This window comes from Xenopus laevis, chromosome 5L, assembly GCF_017654675.1.
Source record: "Xenopus laevis strain J_2021 chromosome 5L, Xenopus_laevis_v10.1, whole genome shotgun sequence".
NCBI classification, from domain to species: Eukaryota; Metazoa; Chordata; class Amphibia; order Anura; family Pipidae; genus Xenopus; species Xenopus laevis.
The window spans coordinates 63,441,815-63,464,798 of record NC_054379.1 but is presented as its reverse complement, the minus strand read 5'-3'; the positions used below and the strand labels follow the sequence as shown (position 1 = coordinate 63,464,798).

Here is a 22,984-nt window from a genome sequence, read left to right as displayed (position 1 = left end):
AATTGCCAAAATGATAGCTGTAATTGCCTGTAATATTGCAATGAATTTGGCAATTATGACCATTTTGGGTCAGTCAAGGCAATTCGCAACTAACACCAACACTCTGATTCTAACCAAAAGGTAATTGTTTTTGGTAACTGAGGTTAGAGCCACAACTGCAAGCAGGAAGGGCATTCAGGAGCCCTGTCAAGGGCCCAGTCCTAACAGGGAGTCAGGCATATGTATTGTGATATGATTCCTGGTGGCAACCCTGGTTAGAGCACTGAACTTCTGTTTTTGGGAGAGCTGTAGAACAAAAAAAGCGTAATAATTTTAAACCACAAAAAATGAGAGAAATGCTTTCTGGCAGGCTGCTGTTTTTCCTTCTCAATGTGTCTCAGCGTGACATGGGTTTTTACTATTGAGTGTTGTTCTTAGATCTACCAGGCGGCTGTTATCTTGTGTTAGGGAGCTGCTATCTGGTTACCTTGCCATTGTTCTTTTGTTTGGCTGCTGGGGGGGGGGAAGGGAGGGGGTGATATCACTCCAACTTGCAGTACAGCTGTAAAGAGTGATTGAAGTTTAACAGAGCACAAGTCACATGACTTGGGGCAGCTGAGAAATTGACAATATGTCTAGCCGCATGTTTCAAAATTGAATATAAAAAAATCTGTTTGCTCTTTTGAGAAATGGATTTCAGTGCAGAATTCTGCTGGAACAGCACTATTAACTGATTCATTTAGAAACATTTTTTTTCCCATGACAGTATAACTTTAATTAGCTATTAAATTAAACTTAAATAATCATATGATTTACTAATGTAGAGATGGGTGAATATATGTTGGCTAGGTAGCTAAAACCTTAAAGTTGGCTAAAATGTCTTAATAAATATTCCAGTTCTTGATTCAAAAGCTTGTAATTCTTCTGAATCACATAATCATTCATTTTGCACATACAACTTCCAAAGCCAATAGTTCTAGAATCCCTTAACCCATTTTCTTTATAAGTCGGAATAACCCACATGCATCAAATATATTATCAAGGTTTTTAGGGTTGTTAGCGTTTTTATGTGTGACGCTGTTTCTGAACATTCTCACAGAATTTTTGGAGAAAGAAATATTGCCATGTGTACTGACTCATATTTGTAACGGCAGCTTACCCTGGTGGTCTAGCGGGCCGGTGGAGACGCCCGCCACGCCGGTCTTCTCCTCCTGATGCGCCGCAGCGCGTCTCTGCTCATTTATAGGCGCAATGGCGCGAAGCCTTATGGGTACCTAAAGGGCCATTACACTGTATTCTTTGCCTGTGATAGGATTTGTTTCCTGGTGGTTCCTGAGCCTTGTGCTAGTACCTGTTTTGCCTGAATTCTGTTCTGAACTTCTGTGTTTTGACCTGGCCTGGCTTTTGACTTCTCTGACCCTTGCCTGAAACCGACTCTGATTCCGCCTGTCCCTCCTGATTGACTTCCTGGTTTGACTCCTGCCTGTTGTTTGATTCTGATTCTGCCTCATCCCATCTGATTGATTACCCGGTTTTGACCCTTGCCTGCCTGACGATAGATAACCTGCCTCGATCCGGGCTGTCTGACCACGAATTTGCCTATTCCTGCTTGTACTGTGACCTTGGCCTTAAAGACTCTATCTACAGTCGTGCCCCTCTGCCTATCCAGAACCCTCATCTTGCACCTTTCGTTTAAGTCCAGGTGGCATCCAAGTAAGCCGAGGGCTCCTCCCGAGGCCCAAAGGCAGTCACACTACTGGTGAAGCACGAGCCGAGACCAGGGTGCTTGGTGTTTGTTCTGGTGTTGGGTGCTGACCGTGACAGTATTGTTGTAATTGTAATTTAAACAAAAAAATAAAATCTACATATACCTTGTATATGAATATAATGGTCCACATGATGTGCAAAATGTAAAAAAAAAAAAGGGGAAAAAATACTTTTTTGGGCTTTGCATACTGTGTGGGGATGTGAGGAATGGATGTGTCCTCTGCAATCCTTTTTGGAGCACAGAGTGCTGCGACAAGCCCCTTGGATTGGGCAATGACTGTCGGTCACTACTTGGTAACATAGTAAGTTAGGTTGAAAAAAGACACACGTCCGTCAAGTTCAACCTTTTAACTTTTTTTTAACCTGCCTAACTGCTAGTTGATCCAGAGAAAGGCAAAAAAAACATCCGAAGCCTCTCTAATTTGCCTCAGAGGGGGGAAAATTCCTTCCTGACTCCAAAATAGCAATCAGACTAGTCCTTGGATCAACTTGTACTATGAGCTATCTTCCATAACCCTGTATTCCCTCACTAAAATCCATCCACTCCCTTTTCAAATCTAATGTATCAGCCTGTACCACTGATTCAGGGAGAGAATTTCACAGCTCTCACTGTTAAAAAAAAAAAAAAAAAACCTTTCCGAATATTTAGGCGGAACCTCTTTTCTTCTAATTGGAATGGGTGACCTTGTGTCAGCTGGAAAGCCCTACTGGTAAATAAAGCATTAGAGAGATTATTATAATTATCATATCAACCCATAAGCGCCTCTTCTCCAGCGTGAACAACACCAACTTGGCCAGTCTTTCTACGATTTTTCATAACTTTTACCAGCTTAGTTGCCCTTCTCTGTACCCTCTCTAATACAATAATGTCCTGTTAGAGTGATGGAGACTAAACCTGTACGGCATATTCTAGATGGGGTAAGTTTAGCAAGAAGAAAACCAGCACTCAAAGCTCACTGCATGCGGGCAAAGCCCTGCGTGTTTATTGCAACGTTGCGTTTCGGGGGCGTGCCCTTCGTCAGAGCTTTGAGTGCCGGTTTTCTTCTTGCTAAACTTACTCCATTAAGGGTTGCCGATCCCTTTCAACTGTGCACCAGGCCAGCTTGTACTTGAGAGGCCAGGGTGTGCTGGTGGGTTTTGGAATTTGGACTGTGTATATTCTAGATGGGACCTTACCAGTGCTCTATACATAATGACCCCTTCCTGCCATGAATCAATGCCCCTTTTAATACAGCTCAAGACCTTATTTGCCCTTGATGCTGCTGACTGTCATTGTTTGCTACAGCCAAGTTCATCATCTACAAGGACTCCAAGATCCTTTTTCATAATGGATTTGCCTAGTACATTCCATTAAGGGTATAAGTGGCTTGGATATTTTTACATCCCAGGTGCACTTTTATCATGACATTTATCAACATTGAATCAGCTATTTGGAATGCTGAACCGCTTTTTCAGTTTTCCAGCTATTAAGTGATCCTGGAAACTCAGACTCCTCTATTGAATATACTGAAGAAAAGAACTGATTTAGCATATTTGCCTTTTCTGTATCTGTTACAACCATAATGGTATAAAGGAGCAACACTCTCAACCTGCATCTTTTTTACTATTAATATACTTCAAAAACTTTTTGAGGTTAGTCTTAGCCTCAGCCACAATGACTCTTCATTTCCTTTCTTTGCCTTCCAGATTGCTGTTTTACAACATATTATAGTGTTGTCCAGATTGCTGTTTTACAACTTATTATAGTGTTATATTCATTAAATGCAGCTTCTGTCCCAACAGACTTGTAGTTTTTAAATGCCTTCAGGGCCGGAACCAGGGGTAGACAGAAGAGGCACCTGCCTAGTGTGCAACGACAGGGGGTACCTCTTAAATTTTCTTCTGCCTACCCCTAGTTTATTTTCACAGCTCTCTTTGGTTTTCCCCCTCCATCGCTCTCCCCCCTTCCCTCTCCTTTCCTCTGTCGCTCTGCCCCTTCCCCTCCCCTCTGTCACTCTGCCCCCTTACCCTCCCCTCTGTAGCCTCCCCTCCCCTCTGTAGCTCTCCTCCCCTGCATCCCCTCCGTCACTCTCACCTCTTTCCCCTCTATCTCCCCGTCCTGCGCATGCACAAGTTGCAGTCCATCTGGGGCACGCTCGTGGGGGGAGCGGGGTGGCCGGCTGGGTTGCCTACGCTGCCCTGCCCTCAATGCCTTTCTCTTCTTTGCAATTAACTTCTTTACTTCTATATTAAGCCACATGTGGTGATTCTACATTGACTTTTTAAGGGAATAAGTTGAGAACAGTAACAATTTAATATAATTTTAAATGACAACCATTTCTGTTTTGTGTTTTTAGCTGAAAACATAATGCCCCAATCAGTGCTCTAAATGGCAGCCCTCAAGGCACTAAAATTAGCTTTTCTGAAATTCATGGTTTTTGTTGCCCCAGTGTATATTTGTTAGTTGCACCAGACATTAAATGATATAACATTATGATCACTATTACCCAGGAGTGCAATGACTTACACATTTGCTATAAGTTCTGGGTCAATACAGATCACTAGATCCAGAATAATTTTTTTTCTGGTTGGCTCCTCAACAACATGTGCCATAAAATTTATAAACGTGTTCCCATTACCTGATCTGGCAGTACTGTTGCACCAGTAATTAAAATCCCCCATTATCATTACTTTCCCCAAACTAGCAGCCTTTTCTATTTGCATCAGGAGCTTAGCCTCCTCCTCCTTACTTACATTAGGGGGTCTATAGCATACTCCTACCAATAATTTGCTGGACCCTTTACAATTGGTGAAGAACCTCCTCCTTTATATAAGCTTTTAAATACTGCCTAACAAACAGACATGCCCCCCCCCCTTTTTTATTGCCTCTGTCCCTCCAAAACAAAGTATAGCCGCTGATATTAACTGCCCAGTCATGAGACTCATTCAGCCATGTTTCGGCTACACCAGTCACATCATATTATTCCTCCAGCACAAGCACCTCCAGCTCTTCCATTTTACCAGTCAGACTTCTTGCATTTGCAAACATACATTTAATACTGTACCATATTGAACATATGATGTGGTGCTCCCTATCCTTAACAGAACCCCCAACCAAATCTCCCCCATTTTCCATTACTTTGCCGGCTGCCTCATCTAACCTGTTTTCCACGGAATCCTTTACTGAACCCTCCCCCCCCACACCTAGTTTAATATCTCCTCCAACCATCTAGCCATCCTCTCCCCAAAACAGCTGCACCGTCGTCATTGAGGTGCAACCCATCCCTTGTAAAGAGCCTGTGGCCGATTGAGAAATCAGCCCAGTTCTCCAAAAACCTAAGACCCTCCTCCCTACACCAATCTCTCAGTCACGCATTAATCTCCCTAAGCTCCCACTGTCTTTTTTTTTTTTAAACCAACAATTTTTATTGTTTTTCATTCACAAGACAGGGGGAGGGGAGGTATGTTCCTGCCTGGGAGACACTGACCATTTACATTACCATTCATCAGGTACAGATTGTACATACAGATTTTCCCCATGTCCATCTGATATAACTTTTTATTCACCTACATCAGTTATGCCCTCAGCATCAGTCCATGGCTGCCAGATTTTGTCAAACTTGTCCGGACAGCCCCTTGATAAGTAGGTAAGTTTGATCAGGGGAAGGACACTATTAACTTGCTTACGCCACATTGTCAGTGTGGGAGACCTGGGCCCCATCCACCTCAGTATAATACATTTTTTTGCATAATATAACAGTCCTCTAGTGAGAAGGTGTAAGAATTTCCCTCCAGAATTCCCAACAGGCAGGATTGGGGATTGAGCAATGGGGGGAGAGCCAGGTGTGTCGAGAGGTGTGTTGTGACCGCTCTCCAGAATGATTGTATGTGGGGGCATTGCCACGTCATGTGAAGAAAGTTTGCCTGTTCCGCCTGGCACCTATGGCAATTGCCGTTTGCTATACTGCCAAACCTGTGTAGCTTAGCGGGTGTCAGGTAGACCTGGTGGAGGAACTTATATTGTATACTAAGAAGTGATATAGGTTGTCAGTCACCTCTTCCCATTGGTCCTCCTCCAGGTCTCCCAGGGTGTCGCGCCATTTAAGGTAAGTATGGTGGAACGGGGCCACAGGGGCACGAACCAACAGCCAGTAGATTCGGGATACTAATTTGGCTGGCGTTTCCGTTATGACAAGTTTCAACAGTGGGTATTCCTCGGTTACCAGTAGTTGGGAGCGAAATTGTGACAAAAAGGCCTCTCTCAGTTGGAAATATGCGTGGAGCCTCAGATTAGGAGCCGTCATTTTGTCTCTTAGCACAGTATTGAAGGGGACAACGAACCGACTGCTACTGGAACCTTTGGATTTCGTCAATGCCTAGTATTCTGGATCCGGGGAACTTGCACAAAGAAACACCAACGAGTGGATCAGAATAACAAGTTCCGTTTATTGTAGTCCAAACATAGGCTTATATAGGGTATAAGCAAAGACATCCTAATATAGTGACGTATTAGCAAAGTATATGTCTTGTAATAGGTTCAGCATTCAGGATTGGAAAGAGAGAAATAACAGACAAATATGTGCGTGCGTATTAGCTGAGATATTTTGGCTAAGGCAAGCTGATAACATTGTTTATGGTACATGATGATACTTATGCAAGGTTGTCCAAGAAGAGACAGCACAGGGTCGTACAGGAAAACAAGTACAGAGGCCTACAAGGGTCGGCACGTAGGCATGTAACCCTTCAAGTATAAGTTATAAACATGTTATCATCTAAGACATCTGATAAAGTTTTAATACCCCCTATTGGCCATTCTTGGTAATTGGGGAGGTCCGTAAAGTGGACTAGAGTAGAGTTTCTCCAGAGTGGCAGATTTGGGGAGAGCAACGGTGGGTCAACCCCTGTCATGTGGAGAGCAGAAAGCCAAGCCCTATGGGTTGTTGTCACTGCTGCCAGTTCCTTAGGGATGTCAGTTTGCGCTCTATAAGGAGCATGTCGCATTGCTTCTATCAACCCTAGCCACGAAGCCTGTAACTGCATATTTGGGTTCTCTGCGTTAGGCACCAACCACCAATGAACATAGGCAGCTTGGGCTGCCAAGTAGTAAGCCTTAAGGTTGGGCAGCGCCAGGCCTCCACAATCTAATGGGGCATACAGTGTTTCCTTGGCAATCCTGGGGGCTTTGTTATTCCAAATAAATTATGTTATCACCTTATCTATGTTCCGAAAGACTCTATTCGGTATGTGAATTGGGCAGTTGCGAAATAGATATAAAAATTTCGGAAGAAATACCATTTTAAATAGGGCCACTCTTCCCCATAGCGTAAGCGGCAGGTGTTGCCATGCAGCCAGCACCCTAGTACAGTGCTGAATTGCTGGGTCTAGATTCAATTTTACAAACTCAGCTAGATTTTTATGTATTCTAAGGCCCAAATATTTAAAAGTATCAACCACTTTTAAGTCTTGTCTGGGTGATATTGTTTGAGCAGGGGGCCGGTCCAGAGGGAACAGTACAGATTTCCGCCAATTGACATTCAAGCCAGAATATCTACCATGGTCTTGTATAATTCTCATGGCTATATCCATTGACGGACCTGTGTCTTGGAAGTACAATAAGACATCATCGGCGTATAGGGAGATTTTCTCCTCGACTGCACCCACTCGTAGGCCCTTACAGGTAGGAGTTGTCCTTATTCTAGCGGCTAGGGGTTCTATTGCCAATGCAAAGAGGAGGGGGGACATGGGGCAGCCCTGTCTCATTCCCGCTGGAGTTGGAAAGCAGGGGACAATATACCATTTACTTTGACTTTCGCTGTGAGGTTGTGGTAGATCATTTGGAGCCATTTTATGAAATTAGGTCCTATCCCATATTTAGCCAGCAGCTCCCATAAGTATGGCCACTCTACTGAGTCAAAGGCTTTTTCCCAGTCTATTGATAGAATAGCCCTCTCTCCCATATTGTCATGCGGGATTTGCAAATTGGCATACAATTTTTGATCAGGTGCAGGGATTTGTTAGGTAAAATGCAGCTATTGTGGAAAAGTTTATGGTCAGGTTCAGTGAGTTGCAAGGGAATAAATGCAGCTGTTGTGGAAAAGTTTGTGGTCAGGTGCAGGGAGTTGCAAGGGCAAAAATGCAGCTGATGTTCTGGGATTGTATAACATATAAAACAGATGCAGGGAGTTACGAAGAAAACCCCAAAATATTTTGATTGCTTTTTGTATGCAACATAATACTGTGTAGAAAATGACTATGGTATTTACACTAACTCCTAATACACATTGCCCCCAGAAAAGAACTAAATACTTTTAGTAGCAGATTGTTTTTATTTATACAGCAGTTTGTTTGTTTTTTTCCTCAATTATAGCGGGGCAAGGGAGAAGCACAAGCATTGAAGGTGGGGGGGGAGAGAAGGATGGAAAACAAACAGGACAGAGGGGGATTAAATGAACAGGGCAGAGAGGGAGAAAACCCAACACCGAATGGAGAGGGTTAAATCAACAGGGCAGGGAGGGAGAGAAACTAACACTGCAGGGAAAGGGTTAAACGAACAGGGCAGAAAGGGAGCAAAACAAACAGTGCAGGGAGGTGGTTAAATTAACAGGGCAGAGAGGGAGAGACGAATAGTTCAGAGGTCGTCTTAAATGATCACGGCAGAGAGGGAGTGAAACGGAATAGTGCAGGGCGGGGGTTAAATGAAGAGGGAAGAGAGGGAGAGAATTTAACACTACAGGGAGTGGAGTGGGGGAAGAAACAGGACAGAGAGGGACAGAAAGGAGGAGTTAAGGGAAGGAAAAACGAGCAGTATGGGTGATCCGATGTCTGCAGGGAATTAATCCGTGTGACATCACAAACATGCCCACTCCTCCCTCTGTGGCTGCTGCTCTGTAACTTAGGCAGAAGGTGCTGGCGCCTCCAGAGGGCTGCAAAGGGTATGGGTCGGGCACAGTTTTCAAGCTAATACAGACGTTTTTGACCCAAAAGGTATTAGAATAAAAACGATTTCTTCTATTTTACATTGTTTTACATGGTTTGCTGCAATGTGAAAATATATGCTATATAAATACAGCACTGTCCAGGGTACCTTTAAAAGCTATTTTTTATTCATAAGGTGCATTTGAATCATAAACTCACCACACTTAATACATAATACTTTTACCATCAATAGAATTTTTTTGATATATGTAGAAAAAGGTAAGCTTATATTAGCTTATCTTAACCGCAATTTATGATGTCAAGATAACACGCATCAGCTAGTAATTGCGCGCGTTGTGTCTCAGTATGTGGCAGATGTAGTTGCAACCAATTAAAATCCAAAGACACAATTCCAACTGGACCATGAAATAATTGCTTTCCGTGGGGTAATAATGAACATTGCAAATTTTTATTCTAGTTTTTGTGAATTTTTATTTCATTTACACTCTTTATGACATAGCGTCAATAGATCTAATTTGTGTCTCAATTGGTGCATAATGCACATGTTGTTGTTAGTGCTACTTAATTGGTTTGCGCAAATATGCTGAATTTCTGGAGAAAAAGCAGCTGCGTTGTTTGGGAACAATGCGTCTTTATACATTTTTGAGTTGAACTTTGAATGAATGCCTATTTACCATTATTACATTAGCTCATTTGTGAACATTTCAATGTTTATTTTGCTTAAAGTTATTGCATTCACTCATTTTATGGGTAATATTGCAACTAATCACATTTTATTAAGAACAAATTGCAGTGTCTTCTTATTACCGGGCTAGTACAAAACACAATGCATTCCATTGTCAAGTTGTGTACAGAATAGAGTTGCTCATAGGCTATGGGCAGATGGAGTGTTGGTAGCGTGTCCCTGCACGCAAGTGGATCTAATTTAAATCAGCAGAGTTGGTGCACTGAGCCAACGCTCTGTCTGCCCATAGCCTTATCTGTTCTGTGATTATATCATCTGTTTGCAAATGACAAATGACACAGTGCTAATTGCAATTACTGTTATTTTCAGTTTTCTGTTTCATCAAGTGAAGAGGGACAGTGTAATTCAGTTAAAAGGCCCAAAACTCCTGTGTCTCTTGAGTTTTCTGAAACTCAAACTAACTGGACCAAGTCATTGCCACTGCCTACTCCAGAGGAAAAGATGTGCCAGAAGGCTCACACAGTACAGACAGATGTGATTCCTATAAACATAACAGGTAAGTCTAGAACATGAAGAGAGTTAATGCTAGTAAAACCAGCACATAATAGGTTCAGAAGTCAGGTGACTATAACTAGAGTTCAGGCTTTGAATCCATTATCCAGAATTCTTGGGGCCTGGGGGTTCCCAGATAAGGAGTCTTTGTGTAATTTGGATTGCCATGCATTGTCTACTAAAACATTTCAACACAAAAAAAAAAACAATATGATTGTTTTGCACTAATATGGATTTATGCTAGCTTATCATAAAATACAAGTTACTGTTTTATTATTGCAGAGGGAAAAAAAATATTTCTTGTTAACATGCTCAGTTGGTAATATGTTGACATCATCATGTTCAAGTTTTCATGATTATACAGTTATGATGAGGGTAATTTAGTATATAGAATACCACAAGCTATTTGTGTCCCACCCCCGTACTCGGGGTTTTTATTAGAGTGTAAACGTACTAAAATGCTGCAGCATCCTTGTGCCAAAGATTTCAATTGCAATACCTGAAAACTAGTTTTAAAATAGATTATCGTTGTGTAACTAGTACCTTTAGGGGCATAGCTACTGTATATATAATATGTAACCCTGTCTTGGCCCAGAATATTTGGTAACCTGGAGGCAACGCTGGATTTCATGGGCGGGTGCCCCTAGGCCGTGTTCCTCTGGCCCCCCCCCGCATACTCCCCTCCCCACGAGCACACATATGCCGGAGCACTGGGGAGCTGTGCGTCCTAGAAAGCCCCTAATATTTTGCTGCCCTAGGCCCGGGCCTTCGCCACAAATCCGGGCCTGCCTGTTTATTCAGCGTGTGGGCCCATCAGTAAGTAGTACTTCAGTCAGCCCATGTATGGGACAGATTTCAGGTTGTAGTGCATTTTTAGACGAAAATCCTCCCTGTGTGTTCAGACAGGTGAATTACAACATTTGCCAATGCTTATAATATGTGACTGAATCAGCTGTGGAAAATCACAGGTGAAGAAACTGCTGATGTAACATTAGACTTAGCCTACCCAAACAAAAAAAATCACCCTCCGCCTATGGGCATTGTCTCTATCGACACCTCTAACAAAGTGGTGGCTGGTGGTCTAGGCCATACACTTAAAGTTAGGGAGATTGTGGCCAATGGAGAGAAAACAGGTTGCATAGCCTGACCTTCTTTCAGGGCATTACTAATGGCTGAGCGATGGTTGCTGATCCGCTCCCTGAGTGTAGTGACAGTCTTTCCCACGTAGTATAAACCACATGGGCAGGTAATGATGTATACCACATAGGTAGAAGTGCAACTCTGTGATTTATTTTGAATCTTTTGCCCATATAGGGATGAGGAAAGTCCGGGTCACTTAGTAGGCAACGACAAGTTGTGCAGTCTGGGCATCTATAGCCCCCAATTTTTTCTGTTTAGATAACCAATTTGTAGAGCAGGAAATGTGTCCCTTAAAGTCCCGTGACCATCAAATATCTTTCAAATTTCTATCACGTCTGGGAAAAGCAACATCCCTCTCATTGGCTAGCAGATGGGTTGGGAGGTGGCTATCTGTCAGGTGAAAGGCAGCGTCCCTCTGATTGGCCAGCAGACAGGAGGCGTCAGAGAGTTCCAGTCTTGCTACACGAGGCTCCGGGGAGAGAGGTAGGGAGGGGAGTGCGTGTGTGTCTCCATGTGTTTGTGTGTATCTCTGTGTTTGTGTGTATCTCTATGTGTTTGTGTGTATCTCTATATGTTTGAGTGTGTCTCTGTGTGTGTGTGTGTGTGTGTGTGTGTGTGTGTGTGTCTGTCTCACTGTGTGTGTTTGCGTGTGTGTCTCCATGTGTGTTTGTGTGTCTCCATGTGTTTGTGTGTGTCTCTGTGTGTTTGTGTCTCTGTGTGTTTGTGTGTGTGTGGGGTGGTCTGCTTTGATTTTATTTGCCCGGGCTGTTTTTTACCCCCAGTCCGGCTCTGCTTGGGTGCCTCCTCACGGGACCTATCGGCTTGCTCTTTTTTGATCATGTACCCCAGACAAAATTTTAGAAAAATGTTTTAAAGAGGAGTTGACAGAAGGTACAGGAGATAAAAGACCACAGTAAGAAAATTCCTTAGGATGCACACCATACACAATATAGAATGGAGATTGCCCAGTAGAAGCATGAGATGCATTATTATAAGCAAATTCTGCCCAAGTCAACATATCAACCCAAGAGGATTGATTATCAGACAAATAGCACCTCAAGAATTGCTCATGGGACTGGTTAACTCTTTCCATCTGACCATTGGTTTGAGGGTGATATGCAGTGGAAAATGATAAATCAATCCCAACCAGAGAGCAAAAGGCTCGCCAGAAACTAATTGTACTTCCGTGTCAGACACAATATTGACTGAAAAACCATGCAATGTGACAATGTTAGAAATAAACAATTCAGCCAAAGTTTTAGCAGAAGGAATGTGTGAAATAAAATGACTAATTTTGCTGAATCAACCACCACCCAAATCACAGTTTTTCCCTGAGAGGAAGAAAGGTCCACTATAAAATCCATCGACAGATGGGACCAGGGCCTATTAGGAATAGGCAATGACCTTAACAACCCCTGTGATCGATTTTTAGAGGCTTTTGACCTTTGACAAACAGGACAAGAATTAACAAATTTTTGCATGTCTTGTTTAAATGAAGGCCACCGAACATCTCAAGATAATTAAACAGTAGTTTTGGTAATACCTGGATGTCCCACCATTTTAGAATTGTGAGCTTCACTGAGTACCTGCTCCCTCAGATTCTCGTGGGACAAACAGTCTCCCTGAAGGAGTGTCACCTGGAGCCAATGTCTGCCGAGATAGGAGTGTGGCAAGATCTGACCTTAAAGCTGCCAAAATGACCTCTTTGGGAATAATGGAAACGGATTCAAAGCTCCTAGAGAGTGCATCTGCCTAAACATTCTAGGAACCAGACCTGTATGTTAGAAAAAAAATTGGTAAAAAATAAAGCCCACATGGCCTGTCTCGGATTCAAACATTTCGCTGACTCAAAAATTCTTATGGTCGGTGTAAACCATGATAGTATGTTTAGCCCCCTCCAACAAGTGTCTCCATTCCTCAAATGCCCATTTGATAGCCAATAATTCTCTTATTACCAATAACATAATTAGCCTCAGAAGACGAGGATGTACCCTGTTAGTTATGGGGTGCCTCTGGGAAAGAACTGCCCCTGCCCCAACCTCTGAGGCATCTACCTCCACAATAAAAGGTAGAGTTTTGTCAGGATGATGAAGAATACGGGCAGACACAAATTATTTTTTAAAGAATTCGAAGGCTTGGATAGCCTCAGGAGTCCAAATACTGGAATCCGCACCCTTCTTTGTCAGATCCGTAATTGGGGACACAAAAAGGGACATTTTTTTTTATGAACGGTCTGTAGTAGTTTGCAAAACCTAAAAACATTTGGGTTGCACATAATGAAGTGGGTTGAGCCCAGTCCAATACAGCCTTAACCTTCCCGGGATCCATCTCCAACCCCTTACCAGATATGCTGAACCCCAAAAACTGTACTGAAGAAACCTCAAAGGTACATTTCTCTAATTTAGCGAACAAATAATTTTTTCTTAACCTGAGTAGGACCTCACGCACATGATGTTAGTGGTCACCCAAGTTAGAGGAAAAAATTAAAATATCAAGATACACTACTACAAACAGCAAGTAAATCCTGGAAAATGTCATTGACATTGACAAACTGCGGGTGCACTGCATAGGCCAAACGGCATGAGCAAATACCAAGACCAAGTGGCCATCGCTGGTGTTAAAGGCCGTTTTCCACTCATCCCCTTCCCTTACGAATGAGGTTATATGTACCTCTAAGATCAAGTTTAGTGTAGATGGTGGAATTCTTGACTTGATCAAAGAGCTCAGATATTAGCGGAAGGGGATATCATTTTTTTACAGTCATTTTAAGGCCACGATAATCAATGCATGGACGAAGACCACCATCTTTTTTGCCCACAAAAAAAAGAAACCTGCCCCAGCAGGGGAATTGGAGGGTCTAATAAAACCTCTTTCTATATTCTCTTTAATATAATCTTTCATAGCCTGAGCCTCAGGCAATAAAAGAGGGTATGTTCTCCCTCTAGGAGGAGTAGAACCTGGGATCAGATCAACAGGACAGTCGTAGCGCCTATATGATGGGGGTAGTGTTTCAGCAGCATTTTTGGAAAACACTCTGCAAAGGGCGAAGGTAAACAGTCTAAAGAGGTAACTGCCACCATTTTAGGAGAATTTAAACAAGAATCTAAACACTTAACTGAATGATTTCTCCAGTTACCCAATCTATGTGGAGGTTGTGTACTTGTAACCAGGGTAATCCCAAAATTAGAGAAGAAGAACCATCAATAATGTGGAATGATAACTCCTCAAAATGCATATTGTTAGTACACATGGTTAACACCATAGATTTTTGGGTTACCAGACCTGACCCAAGTGGGCTCTTATCAATTGCCAAAATTCTCATAGGAGGTGTAAGGGGAAAAAGGGGAATATTATACCTTACTGCGACGCAGCATCTAAGAAATTACCCGCTGCCGCAGAATCCACAAATGCAGATATTTTAACTGAACTCCCAGACCAAGACAATTTGACAGGTACCAAGATCCAAGAGGTAAATTGGGGAAACTTCTCGACCCAAATGGAGCTCCCCTTCTCCATTTAGGCTTTGAAGTTTCCCGGCCTCTTAGGACAATGGTTAAGGAAATTACCTATATCCTCACAGTATATATACAGACCTTGGGATCGCCTTTGACCTCCAAATTGCATGGGTTCCTCCTGAGGAAGAGGTAACGAGGGAGTTGGTGATTTGTGAGTTGAAATATGTACCACTAACCTTAGTGCCCAAACTTGTGGGTCACCTTGTAGTAAGGTCATAACGTACCTTATTTTCTCCTCACCAGTAGGAAAAGAGTGAGGGGAAAAACGAAGGTATAATTTGCATGCCTCTTTGAAAATAAAAAACTTACTCTGATCCCCACTAAACTTGTCAGGGAAGGAAATTTTTGGTTCATAAGAACTAACTTTATCACCCAGGATAAATGAAGGGGAAGTCCCCACAGGAACTGTAGTAGGTGTAGGGATCGTACTGTACCAGGGTAAGATGTTACAACAGTATTGCAAGATCCATATAAAACACACACAACTGCTTGGTAACCAACCTACCCCATCCATCTTGAGCATGATGCAATGATGGTGCCTGGAGCTGCATTATGAATGTTCTTTCATCTTTAATTTACATGCACATTTTATTCATATTATATGCATAATGCAGTGTATTCAGCTGATAAAGCATAGTCTATATTATGCATATTTCAGAAGCATCTGTTAATAAAAGGACATGTTGATGCATTATTTACTGTAAGCTATAGAGATAATTTCTGTGCAAATAAAAAAGCATTCTGCTCGATACAAATCCTTTTTAATAGCTACATTATGTCTTTGTCACAATAAGGCTTTCATGGTTTTCCAAAAGTAAAAAGGCTTTCGCAAGAACAAGTTTGCAACTTTCCAGCCCTTGTTAAACAACAACTCATAACTGCTGCAGGAGACTGAGAATCATTTTTTTTACCAACAGAAGTTGTGATGAGGAATTGATAAACGGACTCTTCTGCTGCAAAATACAGATAGTTGAAGCAGAAGCACAGTACCCAGGTGGCTTTCCACTGGTAAATCTGTCAATGTGGTCAAAGTATTTTATAAAACTTAATAAAATTCTTTTTTGTGGCCCTTAAGGAGTCATTGAACTCCTAGCGCAGCAAAATATATTAAGAGTTTTAACTAGGGAGAACCCTACTAAATACCGTCCCCAATTGCTCTAAAGGAGTTATTTTTCAACTGCCTTATTCTGCACACTTTAAGGGTGTTTAAGGCATATTGTCATAAACTGAAAAAATCTGAAACCACAGAGACACACTATAATTAAGGCACTTCCTCTCCTGTGATGAGTATTAAAATTTAACTTTTATTAACAGTTGTAAAGAATTGCCACTTAAAAAAATCCAGCCCCTAGGTTGTTCTGCTATTATGTCAGAGTTCACCTTTGAGCTTACTTTTGGTATTATGTAGAGAGTGATATTCTGAGACTATTTCTAATTGATTTTGGTTTTTGAGTTTTTCATTCAGCAGCTCTTCCTCGATTTTAACATTTCTGGCATAGTTTTAGAAGGGTGGCGAGTATTACATAATTATTCCTCTGCAACCATCAAGCACATCTCCGGTTGCAAAAAATGGTATCTCCGATTGCAAAGAAGGCCTAGATCTTACAAGCTCAATTTATACGCAGATGACCTTTGTTACGACCATCACAAAACCTTCAACAAGCGCACCCAATCTTTTTTGGATATTACATATGTTTCACCAAATTCTCCAAAATGGGGGCATTACCGATTAAAGGGGCTGTTCACCTTTAAATTAACTTAGATATAGAGAGTGATCTCCTGAGACAATTTGCAATTGGTTTTCATTTGCCGTTATTTAGCTTTTTATTCAGCAGTTTCTGCAATATGGTTGCTAGGGTCCAAATAAGAGACTGTAATATGAATATAAGAAGACCTGAATAGAAAGACGAGTAATCAAAAATAGCAATAACATTATATTAGTAGCCTTAAAGAGCATCTGTTTTTAGATGGGGTCAGTGACCACCATTTGAAAGCTAGAAAAAATCAGAAGAGGTACACAAATAATTAAAAACTATAAAGGTTAAATAATGAAGACCATTTTAAACGTTGCTTATGAAATGGCCATTCTATAACATACTAAAAGTTACCTTAAAGGTGAACCATCCCTTTAAACATTCTTGCAGGATTCCTATTATATACCTTGCAGTAGAGTGTGAGAAATTATTCTACATTACTAGACTCACAGTGCATGGAATTATATAGAAGTCAAATAAGAACTACTTGCTTAGGACTAATATACCATTACCAAGGCACATTTATCACACTCTACTGCAAGGTACTGTATATAATAGGAATCCTTATCAAGATTGCTTAAGCCTCTGATGTAAAAGCACATTGACCCAGGGCCTGGATTTTTAATGTGGCAATTCTTTTATGTTCAGTTAACAACACACAAGCACTCCTGTTATTCCCAGTGCCTGGGTAGTTTTTGTATTGAAAACTTAAAAAAAAAATGACAACCAATTGGAAAGCTGATAAGAATAGGACATTCTATAAAGGTAAACTACACCTGTAAAGAAAACTGTATACAGTTTCAGCAAAATGCTGTTTATTGGATCATGATACTTTAACTTTACCGATCAAGCAAGTAATTACATACATATCAACAAAGCAAGGTGCTCTTACCCTTAATGTGACAATGTGCATGATTTTTGTTTATCATTGCTGTAGGGCTGACCATACTAACATCATCTATTAAAATGCTACCTGTAATCCTTATGTAGAGGTAACAATGCATGATGTTAGGGTGCTTCAAGTTACTCTTGCCTTAATTGTATATACTGTATATCAGGGGAGACTTTCGACCGCCAGGCCAGCTTTCGGCGGTCACTTATTCACACAGACACTGTCGTAAGATGTCCGAAGAAAGTCAAAAGGCGAAAGACTATAACAGGGGTCCCAGACAACATACAAAAGGAGCTAGGTATGGCTCATCAGATTTTGTATTCCCACTCACCAAACCATACTCATTGCTCACCACTACTAGTCTAATTACATCTCCCTTTGCCCATATAAATCAACACAACCTGATACCCTGCAAAATATTGAGCGAAAAATGCAAAGCATATACAGCTGGAAAAGTCTAAATTACCAACAAATTGTACCATAAAGCTAATAACTCTTAAAATGTTTTTATAATTTATGATTCTTATTTTTCCTGATATTTTCATCATTATCAGAGACTAACCAAAAGAAATTGTATTGCATCCAGTTGGAATGTGCTATCAAAAATGTAGTTTATTTCTTACTGAATACATCTGATTAAGCCTTGCCTTTGTGCTCTGTTCAGAACAAGTGTAGTTCCTGTACAGTAAATGCTGTTTCAGTGTGGCATTGTTATGTAATTATCTGTATGTGTTGAGCATGAGTTCATTGGTATGATTGCAAAGAAATAGTAGATCCATTATTGCCTGCAGAAAAATCTTTCAACCTTTGAAATGTGTAATAGGCAAGAAATTGCACAAGTTAAAAAAACCCTGGCTTTTGACTGACTGATAAATGCTTGACAGTGGTTTTTAATCCTGTATAAAATCCTGGGATTAAAATGCTTCAACAATCAGTAAATCTCAAATCGGCTACATTTTCTGCAACACATTGTTCTAAGAAAACTCGCTAATACTTCTTTGCATGGTGTGGTGCATGGTCTATTTGGTTTTTCACAGTGTGTTTTAAACAAAAATTGGAATTTATGAAAACAGGTGTGTAGCTTTTGTTTTTTTTTTTAGTTTAATTTTTTTTATTAAGGTGTACCATTTTATATATGCTGCTGTTTATAGTGGTTTGGTAGTCTATAACAAATGTATTTTCATATAAAATTCTATTTTTTTTTAACACAACAGCAGGTACTGGACACACTGGCCTTAGGTGGCATTCAATGCTCATACCTGATCATTTTAATACTTTGGAACATTGCCACCACTCAACGCAACAGCTGGACACCAGAGATTTCAGCTGCCAAACTGATGAAATAAAAATAGTGCCACCATCAGTCAGAAGAATCAGAGCACAGAAAGGGCAAGGTATTGCTGCTTTGATGTCCAGTTCCTCTGGCAACATGTCCACTCTGAGTGACTCTGCAGCATGTTCCTCACATCTGAATGGCAACCTGCACTTCCGCAGTCTACCCAGGATTGGAGCAAGAGTATCTCTGCAGTCCCTTGACCAATGCAATGATAATTACAGTCTTATGGAGGAGTCCTTCAACACTTTGCCTTGGCAGGTAAATCGACTGCAAATGGATGATACTAATGTTCATTTAACGAATAACCATAGATCAACTGTTCTTCAAAGGCCTAAGTCTCATGAAGTAAAATGTTGTGAAAGTGAAATTTCCTCAAGTCCAGCATGTATGGTCTCACCTCATGCTGCTTATTCAACAAGCATTATTCCAAATGCCATGCTTTCATATTCCTCAGAATTAATATCTATTCACACCCCTCACAGCAGTGGACTTCTAGACAGGAAACCAACAGTCCACAGTTCATCTTCTAACAGAAAGGGTTTTACTTCTGGGATTGCAGATAATCATCATTCCTCATGTGGTAATTGGAGTGAGAACAGTTCATCTAGGAGCTCACAAATACATGTTACTGGGTCATCTATATGTAAAATAGGAGATGTTCCTCACAATATTCCTTGCAAAATTAATATTGGCTTTAACAACCACTCATTTGACAGTCACAGTCAAAGTGAATTAAGCTACTCAGATGGTCATCAAAGAAATGCCAGTATAACTAGCAGCATTAATAGTGCAGACAACTGGTTTTATAATTCTAGGGACAATCACAGTGCTCCAACTAAGAAACTATCATCTGTAATTTCTGGGTGTCCTATGAGCACTATGAACTCCTGCAGTTCTAAGAGGAAAGCAGATTCTTGCTCTTTGTATTCACTGGACCAAGATGGTTTTTCAATACATATAGATTCTGGAATAAGTTTAGCTGACCAAAGCCAAATTAATGGAATTGAGAAACTACACTATAGTGTCATAAATATGTTTGACATAAAAGAGATGTCCGATATAGAAGTGAAAACAGGATGTAATAACAAACCACTTCCACATAGCATATCTTTGAAGAAATCTAAAAAGCCTCCTCAACCACCTTCTAGGACAGATTCTCTCAGAAGGCTGTCTGCGAAAGTTATCCAAACTAATAGGCAGGTGCTCAACGAAACTTTTATTGCTACACTTCAACAGTCTTTGCCACTAAACTTGAAGTGTAAGAGCACTGGCTCACCTTTGCAGTCAAGTCCCTGTAGTGATTATGCAGATCCCTGGATCCTGCACTCATGTAGCCAGAGTACAGTTAGCGCCAATAGTAGCGGAATATCTGTTGTTGCTCCAAATATGTACTCTATCTGTACTGTGACACCCTCACAGAGTGAATCCAGTAGCATGAAATCTGAATATTCTGATCAGTGGAGTTGCTTTATTGACTACTGCCAGACTCCCACTGAGCAACCCAAATCATCAAAACACAATCTAAGTAGTCCTGCTGGCCTAAATAAATACAATGCACGTAAGTCTTCCTATGGAATTAGGACTTCAGCACCCCAAGGCCACACTGGATCAGGTAAAGGTTTTTCCTCTTCAGAAAAAACACGCAGAGTTGCATCACCATCTAGCGGATATTCAAGCCAGTCAAACACTCCTACCACATTGACACCAGTGCCTCTTCTCTCAAAGAATATGTCTCAAGTAAATGTAAAATACAAAATGAAACCAAAAGTACCTGAAAGACGATCCTCGTTGGTATCCTCAGTTTCAGTTTCATCTTCTTCTACTTCCCTTTCATCAAATACTTCAGACTCTCTGCAGCAGAGCATGCAGTTTTCAAATGTGATGTTGTCAACCCACGCTCTTTCAACCCCTCCACTCACTCCTGACCTTCCTCCATCCCCAACAATGGATGCAACTGACACAGGTTCTCTAGAGTGTTCACCTAAATTTCCACCTCCTCCCCTTGAGGTTACAATGCTTACAGACCATGACTTGGATCTGTGGCTTTCATGCTCCTCTCAAAACACTGCAATGAGTAAACCTATGGATAGTCTACCATATCCTCCCTCTCCTCTTGTTACTATGATGCACAGTATGCTTCCATCACCTGCATCCCCGCTTATCACTAAGGTACTGAACATTGGAACGGAACAATTTTCACTCAAAAATGCTGACTGCAGTAATTTTCTAAATGATCACAGTAAACAGGAACTGTTGAAACCAACCGTTCCTATTGTAACTGCTCATGCATTGCAAATGGTTCATTTGAGATCTGTTAAGAAAACATCACAACCGGAAACTGAACAAATAGCTGAATACATGCCAGAATCCTGCCTACATGATGAGGCATCAGCCTTATTTATACAGCAATCTTTAGTACCGTCTGCCTCTCCAGAACTGAAATCCACTGAAAACCAAACAGAAAATACAAATTACAACATGCCGGCCCAGCAAGTACTGTCCTGTGGTTTTCAAAGCAACGCACCTCAACTAACTTTTGGTGAAATAGAAGCAGACAAAGCACATAAAGAACACATAGAAGAATTTAAGAATTCAGCATACACTGTAAACTCATCTTCTCATGAGAAACAAAGTATATCACAAAGCACACCAAATTCATTTCTCAACAAGAATTCTCCTTCTGTTTCAAAGAAGCCTAAACTGTTACTTATCTTTCCACCTCCACAACTTGATTTGGCAGCAGAAAAACTAGCACAAGTCAATGAAAATGTGAAAAGCATGCCAAATTTCTTTGAAACGGATACCATAAGCGAACTTTGTGAGAGTGATGAAAACTACAGAAAGAAAGCTGAAGACATTGAAGAACAAACCAGTGGTTTGGTTTACCAAGAACAAGAAGCATGGTTTTCCCCATGCAAACTTAATAAAAACAGAGTTTTCATACTTCCACCAGTTCCAGAAATGCAGAATCACCAGCAAAAGGAAGAGCAGCAATCCATATCAGATGAACTCAATATTTATATTAACATTTCTGAGAATACAAGCTGCAATCAAAATACATTTCAAGATGATGACACTGGTAAGTCATTATTGCATGCATTTTGTTTTTCATACCGAACTATTGCTTTTGCTCTATCTACCTATCTATTGTCTGTCATCTATCTATAGAGATGTGGATGTATATATATATATATATATATATATATATAGAGAGAGAGAGAGAGAGAGAGAGAGAGAGAGATGCGCACAGGACTTATGGTGAGAAAAACTGAGGAGGGACTGAGGCAATAGAAAAGAAGGAGAGGTATGTCTGTTTGTTAGGCAGGATTTAAAAGCTTATATAAAGGAGGAGGTTGTGTTAGAAAATGAGGGGGCAGAAATCTTATGGGTGGAGTTCTTCACCAATTGTAAAGAGTCCAGCAAATTTATTGTAGGCATATGCTATAGACCCCCTAATGTAAGTGACGAGGAGGAGACTAAGCTCCTGATGCAAATAGAAAATTTTGGCTGCTAGTTTGGCTAAAGTAATGATAATGGGGGATTTTAATCACCCAGATATTGACTAGAGCAGGAGTCAGCAACCTTTACTATAAAAAGAGCCATTTTGCCCCCTCTTCCACTAAAGAAAAATTGTCTGGAGCAGCAAAACATAACACACAGTTATAAACTTTTAAAGGTTTTAATCTTTTTTAATTTCAACTGTTACAACAACAGAATACAACAAACAGAAGTGCAGTGTGTATGTGTAGGCCTACTTTGAAATAAATGAAACACTGAATAGCCCTATTAAATGCTATTGTTCTCATCTGTTTAATGTAAATTCTGTTTCTGAAGGTCCATGCTGGTCTTCCTTCTCTTGTCTTGAGTGTGTGACTGCGGTAAGGACCATGATGAATCATCTTGTAGCGGCTCGGTCTTGCTTTCACTCCTGGAACATCTATACAGCCCTTGCGCCTGCTGGTGGCTTCCTGAGTGAGCGACCACAGTAAGCTAACCATTAGTTTACCGCTGTCGCACACTCAAGAACGTGACAGGCAAAACGTGAAAGGCAAAGCAGCAAGACCGAGCCACAGCAAGCAGGATGAAGAGCCGCATGAGGCTCCGGAGCCGCGGGTTGCCTACCCCTGGACTAGAGCAACAGTACTGCAAGATCAGTTAATGAGAACAAGTTTATAAACTTGTTGCATGACAATTTTATGGCACAGGTTGTTGAGGAGCCTACCAGAAAAAATGCTATTCTGGATCTAGTGATCTCAAATGACCCAGAATTTGTAGCAAATGTACAAATATATACTGGGGCAACAAAAAACATGAATTTTTGAAAAGCTAATTTTAGTGCCTTGAGGGCTGCCCTACAGAGTATTGATTGGGGCATTACATTTTCAGCTAAAAACACAGAACAGAAATGGCTGTCATTTAAAATGATATTAAATCATTACTGTTCTCAAT

General features: G+C 41.0%; 1 protein-coding gene across 4 annotated transcripts in view; it reads left to right on the top strand.

Moving 5' to 3' along the window:
• The window catches only part of LOC108716149 (NHS-like protein 1), a 138,852-nt gene that overhangs the window by 102,397 nt on the left and 13,471 nt on the right, over positions 1-22,984 (top strand). For 3 of the 4 annotated variants that reach the window (XM_041562833.1, XM_041562835.1, XM_041562836.1), the window contains 3 exons: positions 9,716-9,902; positions 17,366-17,497; positions 18,414-21,614. In XM_041562833.1, the coding sequence (XP_041418767.1) occupies positions 9,716-9,902; positions 17,366-17,497; positions 18,414-21,614 (3,520 nt within the window). The remainder of the gene's footprint in view (positions 1-9,715; positions 9,903-17,365; positions 17,498-18,413; positions 21,615-22,984) is intronic. The other variant, XM_041562834.1, reaches the window with a different exon arrangement.